The sequence below is a fragment of the Amyelois transitella genome, chromosome 22, assembly GCF_032362555.1.
Source record: "Amyelois transitella isolate CPQ chromosome 22, ilAmyTran1.1, whole genome shotgun sequence".
Taxonomy (NCBI): Eukaryota; Metazoa; Arthropoda; class Insecta; order Lepidoptera; family Pyralidae; genus Amyelois; species Amyelois transitella.
This window is the reverse complement of record NC_083525.1, coordinates 3685707-3704387: the sequence shown is the minus strand read 5'-3', so window position 1 is coordinate 3704387 and position 18681 is coordinate 3685707. Positions and strand designations below refer to the sequence as shown.

The window sequence follows — 18681 nt, the reverse complement described above, 5'->3', positions numbered from 1 at the left end:
TCTCAAATTTTGTATTGACTGCTTCTATCCTTTAATTTTAATCTTTATTTTGATTTAATTTGATTATTTACGTGTAATATGTAATTCCATATTTTTAGTAAATTAACTTATGAGATTAACGATCAATAAGTCGAAATTTAAATGCAAATCATGTTAAAGATTCATCTTGAGTTCAAAAACCTCCATCTGGTAGGTAACTTATAAGTTAGTGGTCATTCACATGATTGATTGAAGTGTGTAGTCTATTGTGAGAATGTATTTAATGACATCATCGCTGATGATTTTGTTTTCTACTCTAACACCTAGGTTAAAATTAGCACATCAATTAAAAAATATAAAAGACAAACCACACAGACGATTTCAATAACCAGTATAAAGTTAAAGGATATTAACTCGTCTGATATGAATATTTAAAAACATATAATATAATAAAAACAAAATTCAAAATTTACGTATAATAATTTAATTAGAAGTATTATCTCCAAGTCGCTTTTATCATATCGGCTGCTTTTTCTCCGATCATGATGGCTGGTGCATTAGTGTGCACGGAAACCGTACGTGGTATAATACTAGAATCTACCACCCTAAGCCCTGCTACGCCATACACTCTCAGTTCAGGATCTACTATAGCAAGTGGATCTGTGTCAGGGCCCATTCGACATGTAGCTATTTGATGATGAAGTGTCGCAGTCAGAGTTCTCACTGCACATTCCCAATATTCATCTGTGTCAAACGTGAGGTTCCTACACGCGGGATATTGTGCTCTGTGGATCTTAGCTCCCAGCCTTTGGAAAGGTTGTGTAGCTGCCAACGCTTGGATATGGCGAATAGATGCGACAAATGTAGCCACATCTCTAGGATCAGTTAAATAATTGCCGTACATCCTCGGATGGCTAAATGGATTATTATTTTTCAATTCTAAGTATCCTACAGATTTTGGATGTAACAACATTGGAAAAGCAGTCCATGTGTCTGTATTGTCGATTGAACCGTAAGCTCCATCGAAAACGTCATCTCTAATCATCATTCCTCTTCTTACCGCTTTACTGCCTGTAGGACCACCGTCGGATACTATAGATCCTCCGATGCTTATTAATTCCATATCAGGCACGTCATCGGGATCATCAGATACTGGAGTTTTGATGTATCCTATACCTTCTGCGGCGCCAGTTGTCGACACAGCAGTATCTCCATACTGAATCCATTGAATTATGGAGTCTAATCTTGTTTCTCTACTTTCTACGAAACTCAAATTTGATACGTTTAGTGTAAAAACTAATCCAGGAAATGTAATGTGGTCGTAAAGCGTGTGTCCGACTGGTAAATCTTGAATGACGGGAATACCAAGACGGCTAAGGTGGTCTTTTGGGCCAACGCCAGAGAGCATTAGTAATTGAGGTGATGCTATTGGTCCTGCTGAAAGTATAACTTCCCTTCGCGCTCGTACTTCGTAACGTAAACGATTCCTAGCATACTGGACTCCGTAAGCAGTTCTTGTTTTGGGGTCGATGAGGACTTTTGTTACTGTGCTCATTGGTAAAATATGGAGATTAGGTCTTCTTTTGTTCCGATGTAAGAACGCTTTTGCAGCGCTGACACGTTTTCCGCCATGGACGGTTCCCTGTAAATATCCAAATCCTAGACGTTCCGGAGCGTTATAATCGACAGTTGGATGCCCTAACTCTCTTCCTGCTTCTAAAAAGGCATCGATGAGAGGAGTCCTGAAATGAATATTATATAGTTTTTGATATGAAAGTGAAAATAATCCTGAAAACGGCAAATAGATTACCTACCAGTGTTTTCCCATGAGGCATTTAGTATAATACATTCTTTAATAATAAATTAATAAAAGCAATTATTACTTAAGTTACCTTAGACTCAAATCTCGTTACTACAGTTGACTAGAGCGTCATTGGAATTAGAAAAATCAAAGGAAGGTTTTTGAGTTTCAATTAAATCCTTATGCCATTCAGCTAAAGTTAGGCTTTTACTCCGGATTCTGTCTACCCGAAAGAGATAAAGGCGCGTTATGTGTGTGTATAAAAAGCAAAAAAAGAGGTCTGTTTTAGTTTATTTTTACCTTTCCGGCACGAACTCCACATTCAGCTCGCCAGAGTTGCCATGGTAAGGCGAATCTTCAAAACCTTCAAGGCTGGCCCTTTCTGACTTCATGTAGTAATGGAGCACTTCTTTGTACGACCTGTGAAGTAATTTTAAATCCTTTTTCGAACAGCAGTCTTTAAAAAATCGACTCAAGCAAGTTTAGAAATTAATTTAAAAAATATTCTTGACATTTTTCACCTCTAATTTTGCAGTCGTTGAACTTATAATTTGTACGTTCGGACTGGTCCAGGACAAAAGCAAGAACGGGTAAAAAAGGTCATTCACAAAAGAATTAATTGAAAGAAATATGGTAAAATTTTTTACAAGAACAAAAAAAAAATGTAAAAATTATGAGAAAAACTAGCCTATGTTACAACTGCGCAGAGGTTTTGGTTTAATGTTTTTCTCTCTGTATAATCATCATTCTCGGTCATCGGTTGTCGAATCGTATATTGTAGGCGATGGGCTAGCAACCTGTCACTGTTAAATCTCAATTCCATCACAAAGCCGTACAGCTAAACGTGGCTTTTCAGTCTGTTCAAGACTGTTAACTCTGCCTACCCCACAATGGATATAGACGTGACTATATGGATATATGTATGTTATGTACTTTAGTTTAAAATTAACCAATGCTTTTACTGTGAGGGAAAACTTCGAGAGGAAACCTAAAAATTCAGGCAACTGAATGTGTTTCTGTAATCCAGTATGGGTCAGGTTCCTCTGCAAAGTTTGCTCACTAATTCAGAGTCATGGTCGTAACGCGCATCCAGAAAAGTAGGATGTAGCAGGGACTAACGTCAAGGGGAAGAAGGATAGGTTCTTCGGTCGAAGTGGGTTAGTTACCATCCATAGTTCCCGTCTGCGGCGATCCTGTCCCACTCCTGCGGCCGCCCCCTCGTGTAGATCATGTAGTTTATGACGCTCGTGCCACCGACTGCCCGTCCTCGTGGCCAGAAGCATCGGTTGTTTTCCATACCTATGATTAACGAGGCTTTATGATTTATGCTTTTGCCCAGAGATTCGCTTAGATTTCAAGTACACAGAAGATAAAGGAATGTGATATGAGTATACGTTCAAAGGAAAATGGTGGACTGCCATTAATGTGGTAGACGGTGTAGTAATTGTATTATACCTTTGCGTGTTCCATTTGCGTGCGTTTTTGCTTTGGGCCCAAAGTCAACTATAATAAACAGTAACTAATAATTTAAACAAGTATTGAACATTTATCAATGGGCTGGTTAATCAACTTCTAGATTCTATAATACTAAAGATTAACGTGCGGTTTTCGTGTAGGTATTGCTTGTGAGTACCTAAACATACGCCAGGCTGGGGCTCCATGAAATACGGCCAGGAGTACTCCGTCCTCTGGAAGTACGGGGCTATGCTGGGTACATCAGTGAGGAGGTTCTCCGGTTTCCCCACTTCCAGGACCAATACTGTGATGTCGGGGTTTTCAGTTAACCGAGCGGCCAACACGCAGCCAGCTGAACCGGCGCCGACTATCACGTAGTCGTATTCTGAGAAAGGTGACTTGAGGCCTGGAATGATAGAAATATACAAACATACCATTATACGCAGAGCCAACAGTCTTGAAAAGACCGAAAAGTTGTAGCTGTATGGCTTGATGATGGATTTGATATTAATATTGTTGCTAACTCGTCGTTCAAAATTTAAAGATACATACATTCATTACAAAGGATACTACTTATTCTTGGTAACTTAGGATAACCTTTGTGACTTTGACCGAATTCCTTCATTCTATTAATTGTGCATTTACATAATATTATTATCTAAAACTATCAGCATCGCTATTGAAACCAGTATTTAGATTCGTCATTTAAGTTCAAATGATTCAACTACTTACGCAACAGTTTTATTTAAAACCAAACCATTTACTATAAATGAATAATTTTTTTGAATCTCCGGTAACCGTTCTATAAATAATTACCTATGTGTAAGTATATGGTACAAGATTTTTCTGTTCTCAATTTTCATATTCAAGGCAAGAATTAAATTAATTAATCTATTTAGAACTTTGGATTCTTTTCCATCCGATGATTTTGAATCCTAGTCAGATGTAGATCAAAGTCTACAAAATTTGAGATCAGAAAGGGGAGGACATTCGACTTGCAGTGGAGTAAGACAGAGATTAAGAAGATTAGTAAAGTGAAAATTTGTAAAAAGAAAATACAAAAATCTACGGAATAAAATATAAATTCCTCCATTAAGATTGAGTCTGAACATGGACCATACATTAGTTAGTAACTACGCACTTCATATGTCTGCTAGTTTGCCCCTTCCTTAACTTCGCAATCGCTGTTGAAATGTACAGCCATAGATTCTATATATGTTTATTTTTACCAACCTTCTCTTATATACTTTTGTCAGTGATAGTGGCGTATCAACTCGTATAATCATAAGCGGCCCCTAGGCTTTGTGTAGGTCTATTCACAATGTTTTCATTGTAAAAGTCAGTCAGCTCTCTTCCTTATAATGTTCGTTACTTAGTCAAGTTATGGGATTTGAACCTGCGCATCATGCTTTTTGCATATGCTGCTAATGTTTGATTAATAACTTAGGTACATATCATTAATACATAAGTACATTAAACCGCGTTTCTTTCCAGGTCGAGGGTGAGACTTCTCTGATCTTTCCTTTTTCCTGCATTGTATATTTTTCGCTTCATCCACATTCATAACTACGAGTATCATGCAAGCGTCGGTTTACGGTACTTCCTATCGTCAGCATATTAGATATTATATTTTTATTGTATGGATCTATTAACCAACAAAACCTTCCCTAAAAGTTGACACCCGATGGTTAATGGACCGAAGTGGGTAATCTCTTCTGATTATATGCTTTAAACGACACGATATATTGAGCGACTTAATGCGGTACTGGGTGGCAGCTTACCTCTTTATCTTCGGAACCTTCCCCAGTTGTAGGTGCTACTTGCGCATGATCCTTGCAGACGATTGGATTTAATATCATGATGTCAAATGTTAATTGATATACCTACATGTTCTAGCATTAATTTTGTCACAACACAGTAATTTATGTAATTAACTGTTATTATTGATGATTGTTTTCTATAGATATAATTAAATAACTTTAATGGGTTTCAATCAACTGTATGTATTATTTTAGTATTGTTAGTCGATGCTGAATTAATGTCGAGGTAATCGTAATACTTGGTATGTAGCCAATTTTCGAAATATTATGAACAATTGAGCATACAAAAATACTCATGGCATGGTCCCAGTATTGTCCAACATGTAGGTCAGTATATTTTGTTAGCTTGTCTGAGTGCTTATTATTTTTTACGTATCATGAGAGATAAAGCCTCACCTCCTGGCAAGAAAGTAATTAAATCCCAAGTTTATTAGGTAAGAGATGGAGTGGTCCTTTTCCATAAGAGTGCCGGAAACCACACGGCACGTGTTGAAATTGTTTTCTTTTATTTCAGTTGGTACCATATGAAATCGACTACGTTACAATATTTCTTCTATGTTATAAATACAGACTATGGACGAGAACAAAGTTTGTTTTTGCCTAAAAAATTCCGTGTGGAATCTGAAAAAGACAAATTCTTTTCCTGCAACTTACCATTAGGCAAAGGATATTTATCCCGCAGAATATCGAATAAGTCTCCAGGGTTTTGCTGAGCAATATTTGGCGCTATTGTCTGCGCTAATAGCTCCATCATAGGTGTTTGCGGGAATGATGTGTTCGGTCTCGTCAGTTTCCCATTCTTATTCTTCGAACGCACATTTTGACCACAAACAATTATTTGTGTTAATAACAAAATTGAGCAAAATCTGGCAACACTTAACATTTTTAAGTCTTTACACATCTCGATTAAAAAAAAAAAAGAATTTTTCCGGCACTTTGTATGACACTTTTCTGGCGGTATAATTTAAAAAAGGAACGGATAATTTTAAAATTACTCCCACATCGCTTGGTAATTTTATCCAATGATTACTGAGGAGGCTGACGCACGCGACACTCATTCACATGTTTAACTTCACTGCAATTAACCATAATTTAGACTTAGATACTCGTCTTGCTATATGTAACAGGTTCTGCCCAGACCCTACAACCTTGCCTGCCAAGCATCTACTGGCCGCAGTTCAGTGTAATATTGTTTATAACACGCAAACGTTTCGAAATTCAACGAAAGCATACTTATAAAGTTATAGGCCTCACTTGAGCACATGGACTCCAAAATTTGTACTTGATACCTACCTGATGTCTAAAGTAGTTCAAAGTAAAAGTATAACAGCTTGTGTAATTTCATTGGTATCTCGAAAACAAGTTTCAGAAAATTTGCGTGTTTCAAGAACTTATTGTTTCGATTTCTTCTCAATTTTCCTAAAGGAGTGAGGTTCCCGACACTTTAGAATAGAACCACTTCATATCTTTTCCATGGATGTCGTAACAGGCGACTAAGCGAAAGGTGAATAAACTTGGGATTCTTCTTGTAGGCGATGGGCTAGCAACCTGTCGCTATTTAAATCTCAATTCTTTTCAGTCTTTTCAAGACTAGGGTAAGTGAGTCGTCATTTCTCTAATGTAACCTCTGACCAATTATAAGGCGCGTTATACTTTGTAGGTACGTTTGTGGCACCAAAGCGACCAAACAATGAGTGGATCGTAAAGTAATCGTAATTCAAAAGCTTTTTTTGGTGAAGTTGGTTCTTAGCTACTAACGTAGTAGCTAAGAACCAATATATATAATAAATAAATAAATCTTTTAGCGATTTTCGACCTTTTCCTTATGGATGTGTAATTGGGATTAAATTGAACCCAAAGTCTGCAAATTTGTCTGCAGTAACTAATTCGGTAGGATTAATTTAAAATTAATTAAATCGACTTTCAAACCTTCAAAGTAAAATAACAAAATTAAGTCGGTTTGTGTAATAAGCAATTTCAATTTAAAAGGAACTTATTACAAATCAGGGTCGTTGTGTGAAGGTGCAAGTGGAAAGATGTAATTTTTGCTTATCCCCGGGAAAAATTGAAGTGCTTACACTAATATCCATCCATATCCGTACATACTATATCCAACCATATTCATAATAATATAATAAAAGCTATTAAATATTTTTTATTACTTAATTTCTTAAAAGGCAATATTTTTGACTATTTTTAAGTATGGCAACTGTACCTTCAGATATCATCTGTCAAAAATTCTCTCTCTCTGTTTCTCCTGTTCTCATGCCCCCTTGGTGGCGAATAAACGTATTTCGTAAACCGGTGTCTAGTTCAGCCGACCACATCCCAAGAACAGTACGTTTATTAGCTCTAGAGCTTCACAATTCCCCTTCCCGTATGAATTTCGGGAAATATCTTATTGCACCCCTAGGTAACAGAATACAGTATAATAATAGAAAGATATGTGCCAAATTTCAAATCTCCATACCCATCGGTTTGAGCTGTACATTGATATGTCAGTCAGTATCCTCATTATATGTTTAGGTAGATTTACTAAAAAATTCAACACGCTTTGATTATTTATAGATTGCGATTGAGCAAGCACGGTAGGTAGTGGATCTATTTTTACTCATCTATGTCTAAATCTTAAGGTTAATATAATTTTAATTTAAGCAATCAATACGGTGATTCTAATACAACTATCCAAGGTCAATGAGCCACACTCTGAGATATACGTTGTTTTCATTCATCTTCTTCCTCTTGGCGTTATTCCCGGTTACATTCTTCTCTGAAAAGGAGCCCGGGGTGCGCCTTTTTGACCATGATCTGGAATCGGGTGAGTCAGGTTTTTACACAACGCAACTTCTATGTTACCTCCGCAATCTTTCCAGGGGAACCTAACCCGTACTGTGTTATGTTTAGTTACATATTTAGTTGCGCGGATGTGCAGGTTTTCTCAGGATGTTTTTCCTCACCGTAAGAGCATCGCTTAGCACTGAAATTAATGTTCATAACTCAGAAAATGAGTCATTGGTCGAGTTTCTTACATTCATAATACCTGCGAAATGGACTGATAGTGATATTTGCATAAACATAATCATAAGGCACTTGTTAGCAACGCGCTCACTAAGAAAAAGGAGGTCTTTGTAAAATATAATTTTAGTTTATTCTTGTGGCAGTGTCACAATTAAGAATTACGGTAAAAGGGATGTTCTTCAAATATGTTTTTTTTTAAATAATGCAGACTGGCCTCACCTCTCGTTTTTGTGTATTATCGAGTTAGTCTCGCTTTGTGCATCCTGTTTGATTCACGTGTGGTCATAAGTTTAATTCGGAGGTTTTCAGAATACCAGATAGTAACTTAGGAAACTGATTTGATGAGATTTCATTTAATCGGTGGTAACAGTGGCTATCTTCATTCTTAGCATCACTTTTAGCGCCTTTGAAAATTTTACGGCAATCAGAATCGATGTAATTTTGCTTAAATTTCACTGAATATCTGTATGTCTTATGATAATTAAAAAAATATAAAACAACCTTTCTTTGTATTTCTGAGACGATTTTAATTATTTAATATTGATTGTTTGCACAATGGCGGCCACTGAAACTCCTTTTACAGAGGCGAAAGGCATAGGTCCTCCCTACTTTCCCAGTAGGGTAGGTAGGTGTGATATTAAAGAAAATACTTGTTATTTATTTTACGACAGTATTTTATTGCTCTTAAAATTAAAATCTATTCTGTCATTTTTCTTTTTTATAAAAAGTATTTATCTCATTACAGTAGGTCGAATTCATCCACATTCATTACTCTCTCCATGTAAGCCCGTCGATTTATGTATGTAAGGCTAATATTGATGCGTGATGATGCAAGGCCGATGTGATTTTATTACTTAACTACTACCGTTTTTTTTTGTCTCTAAAACAACTTGTAATTTGAGCTGGTAATTGTTCTTTTTTCAAAATAAACTTTTTCTTATTTATTCCCGAAGATCAATGAGTGTGATTCAATGCCTACACAAAGAAAAAAGCAATGATAACATAATGAAAATTTGCTATGAACGTTTAGTTTGTACATTACAAACGTTGGTTGCATTGCATGTCGTAATTCCGTATCCGTCAGCTTGGGGAGGACGTTAGGAATACTCGGATTTTGATACTTTTATTTTTTTTCGTACTTTCTGAAATATGAACCGATATTTTTCTTTTAACGTTTTTAAATATCCCTTAGATGAGTACACTTAACAGTTAAATTTATGCAGTTGAATTAAAAGTCACCTTGTATAAATTTTTTAATTGTGATCATATTAAGTACGCTCTTTTCACTTCTGGATTTTTTAATTTTTAAGCATGCGTCATTAAGGTTGAGTGAGAAACTTCAAAAAGCAAACAGATTTTAATTCCTAATATAGACCTTAAATTTGTATGGTGGTGGTTTGAAATAAGGGTAATAATAATAAAATATTAATAAATAATTATTTAATAAGTTTACCATTTAAGTACCTACTTAGTTCTTGAATAGTTCTCAAATAAATTAAGAATATTCTTGGATTAGGATTATAATTTAAATCACAGATTTGCTTCAATTTAACCTAGATTATTTTCTAATTAAAGCTATTACAGTTGACCCCAATCTTGCTTAATCATATCTGCACCTTTTTCAGCAATCATGTAAACTGGCGCATTTGTATGACTTGAAACTATTTCGGGCATAATACTAGCATCTATGACTCTCAGTCGTTCGATACCATGGACTCTTAACCTTGGATCTACAACCGCTGTAGGATCATCTTTTAGACCCATTTTACAAGTTCCACTTTGGTGGTAAATTGTAAAAGTAAACATCTGAGCTTGACATGCAAAATACGCGTCGCTTCCAAATGGCCCATATTCTAAACAGTTTTCTATGGGCACATCGTATAATTTAGTGCCGAGTTTTCTCAAAGCAGGTTGTCTAGCTATTTGAATGGCCGTTTTGATACCTTCAACAATTTTTTCCAAGTCTTCCGGATTATCAAAGTAATTTGGTATTAAAGTTGGATGTACTTTCGGATTTCTACTTTGCAACTTTACTCGGCCTTTTGATTTTGGTCTCATTAACATAGGAAAGACCATGAAAGTATCAGCTCGTCCTAACGGCCCGTAGGTTTCGGCATAAATTTGCTCATCAAAGCCAAAATTACGAGGTAACATGGGATCAGAATTTAAACCACCACCAATTAATAATAATTCCATATCAGGCCACCCTGTAGAGTTGAATTTGTCTTTTAAGTCCATAAACACAAGGGCTTCACAGCCACCTGGAAGGGATAGCGGCCCCTTATGTGTTTTCATCCATTTAAAAACAAATTCTAAATGATTAATGATATATTCTGTTCTTACGGTAATATTCTGGGTTTTAACTACAAATTGTAGTCCGCCAGCAGCGATATGATCCATCAAGTTGTAACCTACAGGTAAATCTCTAACAACTGGTATCTTCATCGATTCAAGATGAGCTCTTGGTCCTATGCCTGACAGCATCAGAAGCTGAGGAGAGTTTATTGCTCCTGCTGATACTATAACCTCTTTACTGGCTAGTATTTTATATTTTCTATTGTGTTTTTCTAACTCTACGCCTACAACTTCGGTCAAAGTATCATCGAAGATAAGTTTTGTAACCATGCTTCCTTTAGTTAAGTGAAGATTTGGTCGTCCTTTAATTGGATGTAAGTATGCTCTGCTAGAGCTATGTCTCGTCCCGTTTTTCATTGATAATTGTAAAAAAGAAACACCCGATGGGTTGGGTCCATTGTGATCCCCGTATGTAAAACCAAATTCTTTTGCAGCTTTTACCCAAGCTTTAGATTTTGAACTACGGAAGGGAGCATGTTCTATATTTAGATAGCCATCGTGTCCGTGGTACTGAGGGTTTTCAAATTTGGGAATGTTGAAATTTTCTATTTTCTTAAAATATGGTAGAACATCGTCCCATCCCCACCCTTCATTACCCATAGCTTCCCAGGCGTCATAGTCAGGTTTGGTTCCTCTTGTGTAAATCATATAATTCAAAACGCTTGATCCTCCGACGACTTTTCCTCGCGGCCAATTGCATTGTTGGTTTTCGAAGCCAGCACAATATTTGTTGGACGGCTTCGTTTTGTATTTCCAATTTGCTGATGTAAATTGTAGATAGTTAGCTACTATAGGGATGTCCATTACGAAATTTTCGTTGACTCCAGCTTCAACGAGTAAGACTTTCCATTGGGGTACTTCGCTTAGGCGATTAGCAAGAACACAACCAGCGGTGCCGGCGCCAACCACTATGAAGTCATATTCAGTTTCTAGATTAAATACATCAGGTGGCTCGTTGTCGAGATGATTCGTGCCTTCTTGAACAAATTTCATGAACGATGAGATCGGGTCGATGTTTTGTGGCTGTGTTGGTAGTAGAATATTTATCAACACGTATAACACCGGCACAAAGCTAGATTGGTGACACCGCATCTGAAACAATGTTTCCTCATGAGAAATTTGATATATCATACCTCGTATTGCCTCTCATTCTTAAAAGATCAATGAGCAAAACACTGTATGCTTTCCGAAATGAGACCGCTCTATCACTTTCGGTGTCCCATAAAACTACTAATTAATAATAGCTTCAACGTCTTATTGTATCGATTTTTATAAAATACGTTGTAAGTAGATAGTAGAACGTTAAATATTTGTCAAAGCCAACATATCGTTTTTGGCGCATCAACTATCATTAAAAAGAAAGATAAGAATAAAAATACATTGTTATTGCCAGGGATAGATTGGTAATGATTTTAATAAAAAACTAGACTTAAATAATATCGTAATAGTTGATCCACCTAATTGATCCATGAAACTCAGAGGAAGTAGTTGAACGATGACATATATGAATTAAATGGGATACTATTCGTTTAATAGATTACATAGGTATTGTTGATTCAATGTGATCGCACGCGCATGCATTTTAATCACACTCGGACCTTCATCGTCCAGCTGTGATCAATAACAACGTGAGTACTAGTTAGGATTTTCCTGTAATTATCCGAGATAGTCTATCTTGTTGATTTAATCAATGATTCGGAACAATTGAAACAGTTACAAGAGAAATCATTAAACAAAGAAATATAAATGGAGGATACTAAACTATATTTAAGTATCTAACAATTCAAATAATTAAATTAAATATATTACGTCACTACGGTTTAGTTTTAAAATTACTTTAAAAAAGAATAGTTTGTACATAAAAATCACTTAAAAATATGTTGAAATGACATTTAAATAAATTATAGACGTCTTGTTTGTTACATATTGTGTGCCAGGTTTTTCAATTTCAGCTCAGTAAAGGTCTCTCAAGGGACTTCTTTTGGACCATGAGGTAGCAACTTGTTACTCTCTCTGAATCTTAATACATACATAAAATCACGCCTCTTTCCCGGAGGGGTAGGCAGAGACTACCTCTTTCCACTTGCCACGATCTCTGCATATTTCCTTTGCTTCATCCACATTCATAACTCTCTTCATGCAAGCTCGGCGGTTTCGGGTACTTTTGACCTGACCCTTTACCAGGACGTCCTTAATTTGAACAAGATATGTTCGTCTAGGTCTTCCCACTCCGACCTTTCCCTCCACACTCTCCATGAACCTGAATCTTAATTCCTTCCATTATTTAGCCGTTCAGTTGAACGTGGTCTTTGAACTTCTGACTATTGATTCTGCCTGATTCGTAAGGGATAAAGATATGTGTCTTAAATGGGGCATGTGAAATTTAAAATTCTAAAGAATAAACAATAGGTTTCATTTTCTGCCTCACTTAAAACAGTCTAAAGGTCTTGGACAATGTTGCATAAGTAATTGCATGATCTCTTTCAGTGTTATTGAATAAGTGGCAGTGTGAGATGAGATAATTCTAGTATTGGGCATAATGACGAGACATTAGCGCAGTCCTTGGTGCAAAACCCAGTAACCTCGTTAAATACCATACTTATAGGTTAGAACTTTATGGAGAACCAACGCTAAGGCTGATATCGGGAATTCACTAAGGCGATCATAATATGTAAGATTATGGGGTGGCAATCTCGGTACCATATCGAAACATTTATTTTTTCTGAAGTGACCCTGAGAGTGAAAAATTTTAAACACGGAGACATTTTACACGGAGTGTCTCCCGTCTGAAAAGGGAACCTAACCTATTTTGAATTAAAGTCGTCATGATCATCTACCTAATTCCTTTTCGTCTCTTTATTCTTCCCGGGGGATCCACGAAAAAAAGAAGCAGTGGTTCAATTATAAAGTGCCTGGAACCACGTGGCATAAATTACAAGTTATAAAAGTACGTTTGATTATCTTTGAATTATTATTAAGGCAAGGAAAAATATAATAATTAATAAATAGCTCTGTCTGTATTTCGTAATTCTTATGTACATATTATTTTTAATTTTGTTTACAATAAAGTAAAACAATGGTCCTGGTTACGTTAACTTCTCTCATTTTATTTTTTTCAAGATTGGTTTTTAATTATTTTTAAAACTATTATAATGATCGTAGAGAAAAGACTTGACGAAAAAGATTTGCTCCATTTTTTAAAATATGTATACACATATACCTATCATATATTGCTTACACTTACTTGCTTTTAAGATAAATTGCATACCCAGTGATTAATTTCAAAAATTAAAACAAAGGAAACCGAAATCTCAATCAAAGCTTTCAACGTGTTAAAATCAAGGTACAAATGACTTACATGCGTCCATCGGCGACATATCTTCGCGTTCGTATAACAGTAATACATAATACAACATAGTTTTTGTGAAAACAATCTAAAAATCTATTGTTATCTATGTATTTATATTATGTCAGAATTACGAGGCGTTTGCGCAAGTATTGCACTTCCTACGGTTTCATTGTCGATTGCAAGTTCAAGGGCTGCTTGCTTCAGTTCTTTTATATTGCAATCAGAGCTAATGAAATTGACTACTAGTTTTTGCGTGTCATTAATCTATAAACTATCGAAGTTACAAGGAGGGAAAAATAATATGTCAATTTACCAACGGAATCTGATTGATTGACTGTCTGACTGGCATCAAGCCCAAACCGCCGGATCAAGAGGTTTTAAATTTGGCATGCCGGTTTTTATTTAGATGGTTTAGAGGTGCCTGTGCCGTGCAAGATTAGATATCCCAAAATTCCCGCGAGAACGTTAATTTTTTTTGTTGTACGCGGGTGGAGCAGCGGGCGTACTCTAGTATCGATATAAAGATTTAAACAAATGATTTATTGAATTTATGCCTTATCGCAAAGTAACGTGATCGTGAAAGAAGATATATTGATAGGTGTAATTGTTATCTATGTCAAGTGCAATGAAACAATTTGTCGAATTGTACGACATTGAAAAATTTGCATTTACATACAGTACGACCTTTTGTATTTGGATGACACAATGATCTCTGTCTTAGATCAATGCATTTGACCATGAATTAAAATCTATGGCTGGATTTTAGGATAGAAATAACAATAGTATGATTTAAAATATTGCTTAAAAAAACAATCCAATTTAAATCAATCATAATAACTGAAGAATGATGTGAAAAAAATCACTATGTGTTACTGTTACACTGTGTTCGTGGCAAACCTCTCTGCCTACCCGTTAGGGGAAGAGGTGTGATCGAATGAACGTATGAAGGCTCATATAGTTCGTTAACGGTCTATCCTGGGTTATATTAAAAATTTGAATGTATTAATTAAAATAAAATAATGTTTGTTTCAGGTTTGTAATTAATCTATCAGCCTACGAATTTGGGTACGTATGAATAGTATGGTGCCGTGTGGTACCCGGCACAAATAAAAAAAAGTAGGACCACTCCATCTCTTTCCCATGAATGTCGTTAAAGGCGACTAAGGGATAGGCTAATAAACTTGCGATTTTTTTTAGGCGATTCTATTAGCAACCTGTCACTATTTGAATTCAAATTCTATCATCAAGCCAAACAGCTGAACTTGGCCTATCAGTCTTTCCATACTGTTGGCTCTGCCTACCTCGCAAGGAATATCCCTTATGTCTATATATACATGACTATTTGTTTGTTTGTATGAATAGTATAGTAGTATGGTGCCGGCAGAGTAGAATAGCACCACATCTTCCCTTGGGTATCGTAAGGGGCAATTGAGGGATTAAGCGGAAGGTGGGCAGCAGCGCATACCACGCTGATATGACAACTTAGTCCAGAATCAATAGATACTGCCGATCACCAACCCGCCTGTCCAGCGTGATGACTATGGGTAAAATCCCCCCATTTCTGCGGAGGCCTTAGTCCAGTCACGGACTTTAATGGGCTATTAAGCTCTCTTGGAAAAGTTTACAAGGGAAGTGACGATCGTCGTGTTTATGCATTTCAACCCACTTTTAACCTGTGATTTCAACGAATAAATCCATATGGATCGGCTGTCATTGTTTATTAACTAAACTATATCATTAAAGGTCATCACGTTAATAATTAGAAAAACTAAACTAATTGGTTTTATATTTTTAAAAAGAATTCAATAAGGCCATATTTAAATTATTATAAAAAAAATATGGGTAGGCGTCGCAAAAGACGATATGCCAGCCAATGGAGCCAGTTTTCGACAAAAAAATGTTTGGAGTGAGTAAGTCGGAAGGCGGACCCCGGGTACCGAAGCTTTACAGTGGAGGGTGCAATTGGGATCACGCAGAGATTAGAGACAGAAAATGTTAGTCACTTTCGAGTTTCAGTTGGGAATTCAAGATTTGAGATCTAGAGGGAAAACGGATGTCTATCAAATGTTTTGAATTCTTGAGCCTCGCATGCTAGTCTGACGTCAATTATTAATTTATGTTATTACGCCCGGTGAATGTTATAAACATACCTAACTTTTAGAGCCGTAGGGTTTCAGGTACTTTAGAATGGGACCACTCCATCTCATCCCATGGATGTCGTGAAAGGCGACTAAGAGAATAGGCGCATATTTGCCTAGTGCAAACTTCCATGCTTCTCTGGCAGCGTAGATCAAATATGTCGCTTCTCTTCCCATGTAGATTTATAAGTCTATCAAGGGCAAACGCTAATAGATTTAAGATTATTTAAGGTATGCTGTGTGGTTTTCGACACCAATAACAAAAATAATAAGACCACTCCGTCTCTTTACCAAGCAAGTCAAAAAAGGCGACTATGGCATAGGCTTATAAACTAGTTATTCTTCTTTTAGGCGACGGGCTAGCAGCCTGTCACTATATGAATCTCAATTCGGTCATTAGGCCAAACAGCTGAACGAAGCCTATCAGTCTTATCAAGACTGTTGGCTCTGTCTATCCTGTCAGGGAAATAGACGTGATTATATGTATGTAAGTATGTTTTTTTAAGGCGATAGGCCACCTCAGTACGAATGGGATTTTTCACTAACTTTCCATTAGGTACATCAACGCAATTTATGAATGAGTCATAGTAATCAAGGTGTATTTATGTTGTTCATCACTCAAATTACTTGTTTAAATATGAAAAAAATATTTTTATTAAAGCAATACACATGACAAGTCCCTATCCCTTACGTGGTAAACAGAGCCAGACCAGCATGGGAGTAAAGGATTAATGAAATATGCAGTTGCCCGTAGTAAGCCCTCTAACTTCCATTCCCGCGGGAATATAGGGTAATCCTGTCTTGGTGCACCACATATAACCTAAATGCCTATTTCAAATCACTAGAACCAGCTATTTGGGATGTGCATTGACTATTTGTCGATCAGTTCACAGATCACTTTATTACTTTATATATAAGACAGATTTATTAATAATATACAAATGAGGAAAATCGAAATTATGAGATTATTTTAGGCAATAAGCTTGCAACTTGTTCCTATTTATAATAATAACTTAACCGCACCTCCGCCTGTGTGAATCCAGCGCCACCTATAAAGATTTTTCGCAAATCCCACGGGAACTATAGTTTTAAACGGCGTGAAAATACCCTATGTCATTCTGCAGAACGAACGAACCTTGATCAAATTAAGGACGTCTTGGCAAAAGGTCAGGTCAAGAGTACCAAAAACCGCCGAGCTTGCATAAAGAGAGTTAAAAGATGTAATCTCTGCCTACCCCTCAGAGAAAAAGGCGTGATTTTATGTATGTGTGTATTAGTTTAGTAGATAACCCGTGAAGAGGTACCTAAAAAATAAACAGACTTTACTTTCGCATTAATATATTAGTTGGGATTCAATCATTAAGACATCCAGCTAAACGTGGCCTTCAAGCATTGTGACTGTCTGTGTGTGTGTGTTATTTTGCCTTTACCCAGAGGGATATAGACTAGACGTGATTATTTATGTGTAAAAATTTGTGCCAAAAGGTTCCATGACAAGCTGCTTACGGGCCGTAAAAGCTTTGCCAAATCATTTTAAAAAGCCTGGTGTTTTTATAAAGGCTCCGAATAAAAGTAGCAAAGGTTCAAAATAGGGACACATACCGATACGAGACACAGAGAAAGACAAGAGATGGACTGCGGTAACTAGGAACTATTGAACCTTTAAATTCTAATAAATAGTATATTTTATCCCATTTTTAAGTCTACTAGCGACCCGCTCCAGCTTCCCACGAGTAACAGGTATAAACCAACATTTCAAACTGGATCCCAATCTATCCACAACTATCCGAGATTAGTGCATACATATAGCAAGATCAAATAAAAGGAGGATAAAAGGGACTTTAACTAAAGTGTTAGTAACATAGTTCCCAAACATGAGGATCTGCGAAAAACTTTTTTTTCAAAATATTTTTACGGCTATGGATATAAGTCCTTTAAGACCGTATTAATTTATTAAATTTCTTCTTTAGTCCTATGTTCTTAGTTATAGTCACAGAGACGATTAGTCGGTCCTCATCAAGGTCCAGGCTTGATGCTTTCTTTACTTCGCTTTCCTCCAGGGCTTTTTGGGACAATATTGTAACACTCTTCAACCCTTTTTTAAAAACAATTTTTGTAAAAATATTACAGTACGAGAAATTTTACGTCAGGTTTCCCGTCAAAAATCCAAAAAAAGCTAGTTTAGGAATTAAGTCGAATTTCTTCTATTTATAGTACTCACACCAATAAATTGGATAAATAACACTTAATATGTACCTACGTACTCATAATTTATTTTTAAAAACACAATCACCATTATATCACATACACAAATGACATGACAGAAACTTACGATATATTTTTTTAATTTTTGAATTCCGAACTTCCCAACGTCACACAACACAGGACCTCACTTCCAAGTTCAAATTGTGCACTGATACCGGTGAGGGTCAGCTATCGAGTTTTATTCATCAGAGGAAATCTGCCGGCGTACGGCGCGACCGTGGCCGTGACATAGCTCTCGTTCGGATTAGCATGATAAACAGGCTTAAAGGACCCGCTCCTTAATCGTTATCAACATCAATTTCTGGAAAGTATTCAACCTTTTTCTTTTTAATAGTCACATGACATATGTGCTTTTGTTTCTTCTTTATATCACGCTATACTTATATGCGGGAAGATTTGATGATGTGTTGCCTATTCAAGCAACTGGATGTGTAACCTCGATCCAATTTGGGTTGGGTTCCAATGCAAAAGTTGCAAAGGTCAAATGGGAGGTTCGAGTAA

At 36.3% G+C, this 18681-nt stretch overlaps 3 protein-coding genes across 4 annotated transcripts in view; 1 reads left to right on the top strand and 2 right to left on the bottom strand.

Moving 5' to 3' along the window:
- The window catches only part of LOC106134167 (flotillin-2), a 187284-nt gene that overhangs the window by 9417 nt on the left and 159186 nt on the right, over positions 1-18681 (top strand). The gene's annotated exons all lie outside the window — the stretch shown is intronic.
- Positions 476-5938, bottom strand: LOC132903193 (glucose dehydrogenase [FAD, quinone]-like). The gene is made up of 5 exons (XM_060950813.1): positions 5710-5938; positions 3414-3641; positions 2947-3079; positions 2081-2200; positions 476-1721 (listed from the first exon to the last, which is right to left on the bottom strand). Exons 1-5 carry the CDS (start codon positions 5936-5938, stop codon positions 476-478), a joined length of 1956 nt encoding a protein of 651 aa, XP_060806796.1.
- LOC106134165 (glucose dehydrogenase [FAD, quinone]) lies at positions 9499-18360 on the bottom strand. 2 transcript variants are annotated; one of them, XM_013334134.2, is made up of 2 exons: positions 18248-18360; positions 9499-11520 (listed from the first exon to the last, which is right to left on the bottom strand). In XM_013334134.2, exon 2 carries the CDS (start codon positions 11518-11520, stop codon positions 9652-9654), a length of 1869 nt encoding a protein of 622 aa, XP_013189588.2. In that variant the 5' UTR covers positions 18248-18360; the 3' UTR covers positions 9499-9651. The 2 variants fall into 2 exon arrangements, with proteins under 2 accessions (XP_013189588.2, XP_013189590.2); XM_013334136.2 differs by lacking the exon at positions 18248-18360 and adding an exon at positions 13787-13866.

What these genes read in the sequence shown, in the direction of transcription:
- LOC132903193 (XM_060950813.1), bottom strand. Translation starts at nt 5,938, where the DNA reads ATGTTAAGTGTTGCCAGATTTTGCTCAATTTTGTTATTAACACAAATA. An exon ending in TAAATATCCTTTGCCTAATG is followed by an intron (nt 3,642 to 5,709) that starts GTAAGTTGCAGG and finishes CTATCATTCCAG; the next exon opens with GCCTCAAGTCACCTTTCTCA. An exon ending in GCAGACGGGAACTATGGATG is followed by an intron (nt 2,201 to 2,946) that starts GTAACTAACCCA and finishes ATTACTTCACAG; the next exon opens with GTCGTACAAAGAAGTGCTCC.
- LOC106134165 (XM_013334136.2), bottom strand. Translation starts at nt 13,834, where the DNA reads ATGTATTACTGTTATACGAACGCGAAGATATGTCGCCGATGGACGCAT. An exon ending in TATGTCGCCGATGGACGCAT is followed by an intron (nt 11,521 to 13,786) that starts GTAAGTCATTTG and finishes ACATTGTTTCAG; the next exon opens with ATGCGGTGTCACCAATCTAG.